At 42.5% G+C, this 8,291-nt stretch overlaps 1 protein-coding gene across 2 annotated transcripts; it reads right to left on the bottom strand.

Moving 5' to 3' along the window:
- Positions 1 to 851: 851 nt before the first annotated feature.
- Positions 852 to 7,990, bottom strand: LOC112273491 (ribonuclease J). Of its 2 annotated transcripts, none has more exons than XR_002967041.3 (18): positions 7,521 to 7,962; positions 7,042 to 7,288; positions 6,461 to 6,584; positions 6,013 to 6,069; positions 5,660 to 5,851; positions 5,326 to 5,403; positions 4,919 to 5,104; positions 4,749 to 4,829; positions 4,422 to 4,487; positions 4,188 to 4,280; positions 3,956 to 4,081; positions 3,634 to 3,747; positions 3,344 to 3,439; positions 3,080 to 3,177; positions 2,251 to 2,918; positions 1,953 to 2,085; positions 1,543 to 1,737; positions 852 to 1,220 (listed from the first exon to the last, which is right to left on the bottom strand). XR_002967041.3 is itself a non-coding variant. In XM_024502376.3 (18 exons), exons 1-18 carry the CDS (start codon positions 7,690 to 7,692, stop codon positions 966 to 968), a joined length of 2,967 nt encoding a protein of 988 aa, XP_024358144.1. In that variant the 5' UTR covers positions 7,693 to 7,990; the 3' UTR covers positions 852 to 965. The 2 variants fall into 2 exon arrangements, 1 of the variants encoding a protein (XP_024358144.1); XM_024502376.3 differs by having other exon boundaries at positions 1,543 to 1,723; positions 7,521 to 7,990.
- Between the last annotated feature and the right edge of the window lie 301 nt (positions 7,991 to 8,291).

The raw sequence follows: 8,291 nt of genomic DNA, 5'->3' as shown, positions 1-8,291 counted from the left end.
AAGAATAATATCTGTTTGTTTTTTTTTGTTTTTTTTTTTTTTTTTCTTAAGAATGAAAATATCTTAACAAATTTTAGACCTACATAAAAATAAAAATAAAAGCATTTTTTATTATTAATGGAGTATATAACAAACAATGAACAACCCACAAATATCATCAGAAAGACATTACTCCAAGGATTTTAAACACTATAATTACAAACTAAAAACATAGATTTATAAAATTACAAAAGTTAAAAATGATCAAGTACAGTATCAGTAATGTACATACATAATAACAAGAAAGATAGACATAATTTTAGATTTGTTAAAAGATATAGGTTTCATTAGTTTGAATAAAAAAAATAAAAGTCAAGCAAATTAAGATGAGCTAAAATAATTAACAATTTTGAAATAATTTACAGCACACAAACTTCATGCATACATCAAACAATAAGATTGACCAAAATGATAAAATGAGATTCATAACGTGAGGTTTGGACGTTAGTAATTTTCTTGTGCTATTCAAACCAAAACAACCAACATCTTGTGCTGGCATTACATCTGTCGTCTATCGTTATCATATCAGTTAAAATTAAAAATAAAAATAAAAATCTATTTTGCAGATAGTGAAAGACATAACAAAACCCAATTGATCTAGGAAGAGATTGCGGTAGCATTTAACAACGAACCATCAATAAAAACAAGCAGGAGTGCAGCTAGCATTAATAAGAGGCTAGGACAAGGAAAGAGCAACCATGGCCAACAAAAGGCCGAGGCAAGCGAGGAGGAGGAAAAGAGTCTACAGTGACAATGAAGAGATGGAGATGTTTGCAATCACACAACAAACAATCCTTTTGAAAATCCTGGTATGCACACGAGACCAGGTGTTACAACACAAAACACCCCATTGATTATCAATATGAGAAAGAATGATGGTTACATAAATTCTCAACCCAGATAAGATAGCCAGACAGTTCGCAGCCTCATTGTGCCGTCTGCCTGTCCTCGGAATCTGGGAGTTCTACTTCTGTGCTATCAATTGCTGCAGTTGCATCTACTTTGGGTTTCTTGGACTTCCGCTTAGGCTTCTTGGACTTGGCTTTCTCTATGACCACATCTTGTGAACCAGCGGTCTTGGCAAGTTTTTGCATCACAGCGTCCATTAATTCGAAGTAAGCCCATTCTTTCTTCGGTGCAGGAACACTTGAATCCCTTGTTCTCTTTTCCTCGACCACTGCCTGAGCCCACACATAGCCCCAAATTGAAAAATTAGAACACTGCCTCTGTTATCACACATGGGAACATCAGCGACATTTCTACAGAAAGGTCACTGGAGTAAAAAATAATTCACTAAATGATAGGTATTTGAGTATTACGAGAGTCCCTGATTAACTTAAACATCAACGTTGTATGATAATTATGGAACTAAATAAAGCTGGCGATTTTGTCGATTGGATGAACAGGAACAGGCAAAATCGAAGGCGGTATATTGGTAAAAACAACACCGCACTTCATGGATTACAATAAGAGCAAGAGCCTTGGGCAGGAGTAGATAACTACCTCGTATTTCTTCAAAAGAGATGACCACATGGAGCTGCACTGCTCCGGGCTACGCTCAAAGCCCGATTCACTGAGCGAGGCTGCAATGTCCTTCCAACTTGGCCTCCTCTTCTTTCCCTCCTTCACCAACAGATCTCCCATCGTACTTCGTACTTCAATGAGCTTAATGGTCTCATCATGTCTGTATAGACCGTTCTGTGAGCATAAAGAGCGGAAATGATCTCTATATTTTTCAGGACAAAAGCATAAAGAGCCGACACAATCTCTAAATTCTACAGTAAGACATTTCTTTACAGCATCCTCTTATGTAAAGACTGCCCGCCCGTGATACAATTCATTGACGCGTGCACGAAAAACTCCAAGAACGCTGGTATCCGAGGGGATAGTGAAAAGCGTGTAAGACTCCATACCTCCACTTTTGACGTTTCTTTTGAGGTTCAATCTCTTCTGTAGACTCTTGTGAGAGGCTAGAAGCCGCTCCATCAGATGCAACAGAATCAGCTTCCTGATCCGAATCTCCACTTTCCTCATCGCTTTCGAATTCTGTAGGTCAGAAAGAAAAATAACCACCCGAGGTTCAGTAGTTGGATACACATAATCCCCGTCCTCTAGAAAGAGAATCGACTTCTCATACAAATTAACAGAGCGTTGGAACTATCTGATGGTGAAAAAAAGGATACATTTGATCACCAACAAATCTTGACATACCTTCGGGATCAGAAAAACCTGACGACGTGGCCGAGATTTCACCTCCATCTCCAGCTTTTACTCGTTCATTCTTCTGAGTCGCGTCGCCTTCGGAAGAAAGACGCTGTGCTTTTGCAGATACGGTTTCCGATTGAACTCGTGACGAAATGACTACTTTATTTCTTTCAGATGTTTCCTCCGCGACGAAGCTTCTTGAAGTAACCTCGTCTACAGGTTCTACAGTTCCTACTACGGCACCCCTAGAAAAGCTTGACATTGAATCAGCTGCTCTCTTCCAAGGTTGCGGCTTATTACGTGGTTGGTCATAATTGTTGATACTCTCTGGAGAAGATCTATTAGGGACAACCCCATCTGAAGCGTCAGTAGCAATTACAATAACATCAGGTCGTTTGTTGCTATACTTTTGAACAACTTTTCGGAGGACCACGCTAACGTGTCGCTCAATAGTCGGCAGTCTCGCATCCTTTCTGCTGCTTGCAAGGGCCACATCAGCTGCCCTTTGTAAAGATTCTAAGAGTTTGCCATTGTCCGTCCACAAACATCGGGTGGTAATGCGGACTCTTCCCTGCAGTCCTAATTCGTCACCATCATCATCGTCCCTCAAGATTTTGTCTTCATAAACCTCATCTTCATTGAGGTATTTGGTTTCCTCACGAATAACCTCTACACTGCACATTACCAAATAATCCGCGCAACTAATGTCAGTAGAAATAGAGTTGCAACGCACATCTAGTATCGTATTGTCCCAGAGCTACGCAAAAGAATTGTCCCAATTATGATGCATGCAAATTAGCAAGTGATGAATATGTGCCGAAATTATTACACCTACCTGGCAATAACAAGACCCTCCAAAGCAATGTTCATTCGCTCTTGAATGCATAAATCGGCTGCTGTTCCGAATGCCTTGTCCCCATCGTTATACATCAACTGCAACAGTTCACCGCACTTGTCAGATAGTTGACAGCGATAACCATGAGAAATTGAATCCAACAATCACAAGCTTACAAACTCGCAGTTTTACTCTAATTTGTTCCTAAAACTACAGTTCTCCCCCCGGCACAAAATGCAAGGCGATAGCGAAACTGTAAGCAACCTTCAACTTTTCTCTGCCAAGCTGGGAGAATCCACTGGAGAGTACTCGACCGTTTCTCAATGGAGCCACTCCCAACATTTCACCATTCTTAATAACCTGCAGCAGAGTTGAAAAGTGCTTAAATTCAGGATCGAGCATATGAGACAAATTCAAGATAAAAAATAATTAGTTTCCCGAGGATGAGAAGTGAACTATTCAAGACACGTTGGTGATTTTCCTAACCTCTCCAACAGTAATTACCACATAATAAAAATATGAGCAGATTCGGTGTTTGGGAAGTGATGACGTACTGCAGTGTGTCTGATACCTTGGGCTTTGCCAAGGAGCTCATGTTCCTTCAGAAAGGCAAATTCTCCGTGAACAGGTAGAAAATGTTGCGGTTTAACCAGTCTCAAAACTTCCTCCTTCAAAAATCAATGCACACAGTGTTGTTCCCTGTTAGATTATCAAGTACTTTGTAACGCAATACACATGTTCGATCAAAACTCCTGCGGATCCACGATTGTTCAACTCGACTCAGAATCAGTTGCTGCATTCTTTATTTTGTCCCAAAGCTGAGAGACGGAAGAAAGAGTGATACAAGGGAGGATGCTCTTGATGAGACAAATTTACCAGCTCCCCGCGGTATGCATGGCCAGAAGTGTGCAGATTCTCGCCCCTGCCCATGACAAGGTTGGGCCCCAGTTCTGCGATACGATTCATCATCTTCATTACTCGAGTCTCGTTTCCTGGAATCATCTGTTTGGACACGACATATTAGAGTCCTATCGATCAACCGATAGAGGTAAGTTGAAGTTTCAATACATCGTCGAGGTTACCAAACATCAGATGTCAATGAAATCACCTTGGCGGAGTAAAGGATGACGTCGTCCTTGTGAAGCTTGAGCAGACGACTGGATCCCATAGAAGCCAAATTTAGTGCTGCCCGTGGCTCGGCCTGAACCAATAGAGATACTCCCGTTCAAAAAACAATTACACCAGCTTTCAATCATGCCTACCCAACGATACCTAGAAAAAACAAGCGGAATCTCAACCTCAAGTTAGCAAGTTTATGGTAGCAAAAACAACGGAGAAGAACCTGAGATCCAGTAGTCACGATAAGAAGCTGACTTGGGGCATAAGCATCCATATCTTCGGCTTTCACCTGCGTAATCCAGAGAATATCATTCTACACGTCAACATGCAGGATGATGAGGCCTTTTTAACAGTAGGAGCTAGTTCTAATTAACATGTGAATGTGACTTACGTTTGATATGAGCCAAGAAAAGCATTTCAAACGTACGTGATGTAAAACATTCGGACCCAAAGGGAATGCTGTGCCATGGCAACAGGATCAAATAAAGCTGAACATACAGGGCTTGAAACAGCTAATAAATATGAGGACATGCACAGCGTTGGGCAGTACCAGAATAGCGGGGTCGAATGGCGCTTGTCCGTCCCTCCAAGCGGCTTCTAAGTATGTCTTCAATGAAAGTCCGATAAACACCTACAGCCCAATGAAACACGTTGACTTCAGAAAATGGAAACAGATGATGCTTACAAATTGTAAATCGCAGAAAGCATTGAAGTAATTACCAACTTCCGACCCGATACTTCGGCAGCGGCTTTTACACAGCCTAGGCGGTGAACATTTGACGCAAATTGAGTCGTGATGACGCGACGACCTTTCGCTTCAACAATTTTGCGCATGAGAGCTTCTGCCACGTCGGCCTCACTTGTGGTTCTGCCCGGTGACAAAACATTTGTGGAGTCACTCATCATCTGCACATTTGACAATCTGTCACTTGAGCCATACACGGACAAGTCCAAGACATCCAAGTCTTTCGTCAAACATGGCAAAAAAGAAAAACATTGTAAACAAACATGACCAAGAATGTATACCAAGAATGAGAATCATTTTCTGCGCTAATAAGCTGATAGAGTCAACATGGTTGAGCTTCTAAATGAAAATCTTGAAATTGAAGTTGTTCAGTGAAACAGACCAAAGTCACGCCCTCCTTCTGGAGCTGCTCCAGTGCCACACGGTCGAAAACGTTTCCATCCACAGGGGACTCGTCAATCTGCGGCGGTTGACTGCTAAATTCAGGGGAAAATATATGGGAGTAGGAACCCTCAGAAGCATGCATTCATTGGCGATGAGTGGAGTAAGAGACTAAATACGGGCATTTGAACTTGACAACTCGAACCCACAAGTTTGTTCATTACCAACTACATGTTTAGAAGAAACAAGCTCTAATATTGCTCGAAAAATGTAGGTTACATTTAACTAGTCAGACCATCTGGATAAGACAAAGTATTGATAGATGGTAAACTGACCTTCCAATCACCAGTATGGAAAATGGTTCCATCCGCACATCTCAGAACAAGCCCACAGCAGTCTGGTATGGAATGTGTAACTCGAATTGGTTCAATTTCGAAGGGACCGGCATCAAAACGGGCGCGCATGCTGAAGGTGCGTAACCTGCCTTCCGCTGGTATATTGTACTCCTTGAGACGCCTCTTGATTAACTTTAAGAAGAAAAACAACTAGCTGTTACCACAGCCTAAGATATGGTCCGAATTGATAGTTCAAATCAAACAGAGAGTGCCACATCCACATGCAACCACTGAAACAAGTTTCAAACTAGATAGCCAAGAAAAGTGAAAAGAAAATACGAGCGGTACAATACCTGCATCGTGAAGCCCGTTGCGTAAATGGGGGTCTTAGGGTCAAGAGCTGGAATCACCTGAAAGAAGTGACATGAACATTGGCAAAATTAACGTCTAAACCAAATAAATCTCCATAGCAACACCAAACGACAGATCAAGAAGTCTTACATCAACATCCCTGTCATACACATCTATATCCTTACGACCTTACAGAACCAATGTGTCAATTGATCATTTTATTCAATACAAATACTGCTTCCTGGAAACGTAATGTTCAAGTTCCAACAGAAATAGGATAAAAATTTATAGACAAAACCTGAAGGCGCGAGGAGCTCCCTTCAGTGAAATAAATCACAATTTCTAAGGTCAAACATCTAAATAGTAAATCTTGTTGCACATTTTACACAACTCTACTTGACAAACTTCATCAACCAATGGGCAGGAACTGTTGGTAGGTAAATGAGTTACCCAAGGCAAAGCACCAATATGATCCTCGTGACCGTGAGTAATGATAACAGCTTCAATTTTGTCTCTCCAACGGTGAATAAATTGAGTATCAGGTAGCACTTTTTGAATCCCGAGGTCATCATAGCTGTGAGGTCAAGAATACCGTTTCTTAATTCCAATCTAGATTAACAACAGTAACAGCACCGTAATTACTAATACTGAGCGCGTAAATACCTTAAAACCGCTTACATGTGCGATGTAACAGACAGCGTTAAAACTCTGCCTGCATCACCACATTCTAGGTGGATACGACTCCACGAGACTTCAGAGCTTGCTCCAAGTACATCGCTAGCATCTCGCAATTTCTCAAACATTTATGTGCAGACCAAGGAACTCGTAACCCTACTCTCTTATGAATCCCTTTAAACCCTAAACCTTAAACCCTGCACCCCTCATGCGTTGATCAAATGCAGTCGCGCATATTTGCAAAAGCTAGACTTTCGGAAGAAAAAAACCATCCGTTAACATTAAGGCCTCATGACTTCGCTCGCACACTTCTCATTGAGATGGAGGATAAAGGCGGATAAGTGGCGAAAACTTACTCAGGAAACATAAGACCAGCATCAATCATAATGTAGCGATCATAGTTTCCGACAAGCATACAATTCATGCCGATTTCTCCAAGTCCACCAATCGGCAGGACACGAAGTGGAGGTCCATCCGACCCCTCATGAAAGGACTTCATCTTTCGCGTCACTGCATCGTCTCTGCTCCGCTTTGGCCCCTCATAATGCCCACCGTAGCCACCACGGTGCTGCCGTGACCTAGACTGTTGGTGCACAGTGGGTCCTGATTCCACCAAGTACACAGGTAAACTACCATGAGCACAGCCCAACGCATCACCCATTGAATAATCTGACCGAAAGCGCAGTCCCTCTCCCAATCTCGCGTAACCAAAATTGTATTCAGGACCATGACACGGTAATACACGCAGTTGCCCAGACAATCTGAAGGGAGTGAAATTGCACATTGGAGTAAAGACAAAGGCAATCAATCACACATTGACGAGAGGATTCACTACCTCCAGCTCTGGTAACGCAATTGCGCGACGAAACTGGAACTGTCAAAGGATTGAACCCAAATAGCTGCCCAACTCCTTTCCATTCCGACTTCAACAAGGCACCTGGCGCTCCAGCTGCTTCTCCCCCGCCCTGAAGTGAGTTCAACCCGAGCCGTATCTGCAAGCTTTGCATGATGACGACTCCACTCCCTCCCTTCCTGTTCTCGGGTAGTGAAGAACAAACAAAAAAAAAAAAAAAAAAAAAAAAAACACGACCCACCACCCAGAAAACCAAACACCTCTAAAACCCTTAAACCTTATCCACCCCCAAAACCCAACTCCCAAAAATTCCCCAAAAACTCAATAAACAAAAGGAACGAGCTGCGCTTCTGCAGGAATCCAGCAGAAGAAGGAGTGTGCTGGCCGAGTTCGCACGCTCCACTAGAGTGCAGAGCAGGAGCTCCCCTCGGCAGTGATGGCGAAGGCGAAGCCACGGCGTTGAGAACCTCTCACACTCCTGTGCAGGGGGCTTATCCAAACATCCCCTGGAAGCAACGAAAAGTATCTCCGTCCCTTTTTGGATGGCTTTTCACTAGATACTTTCCGAGGAGATTGCTTTTTGGGGCGTTGCATACCAGTTGGAGCCCAATGGTAACTCGAAGCTGAGAATAACGTTGGTGCGTGTGGCTGTTTTTGCCATGCCACCCACATTCTTGTAGATTTTTTTTATTTTATCTTCCCAGCTGTGGTGACGAGTCTCAAACTATCTCTTGAGGCCCTTTAGAAGACTAC

This window comes from Physcomitrium patens, chromosome 20 (assembly GCF_059467195.1).
Source record: "Physcomitrium patens ecotype Gransden chromosome 20, ASM5946719v1, whole genome shotgun sequence".
Taxonomy (NCBI): domain Eukaryota; kingdom Viridiplantae; phylum Streptophyta; class Bryopsida; order Funariales; family Funariaceae; genus Physcomitrium; species Physcomitrium patens.
Note: the sequence above shows the minus strand (reverse complement) of the source record. Positions and strands in the feature narration are given on the sequence as shown.

What these genes read in the sequence shown, in the direction of transcription:
- LOC112273491 (XM_024502376.3), bottom strand. Translation starts at nt 7,692, where the DNA reads ATGCAAAGCTTGCAGATACGGCTCGGGTTGAACTCACTTCAGGGCGGG. An exon ending in AAGTATCGGGTCGGAAGTTG is followed by an intron (nt 4,830 to 4,918) that starts GTAATTACTTCA and finishes ATTGGGCTGTAG; the next exon opens with GTGTTTATCGGACTTTCATT. An exon ending in AAGAAACGTCAAAAGTGGAG is followed by an intron (nt 1,724 to 1,952) that starts GTATGGAGTCTT and finishes CGGTCTATACAG; the next exon opens with ACATGATGAGACCATTAAGC.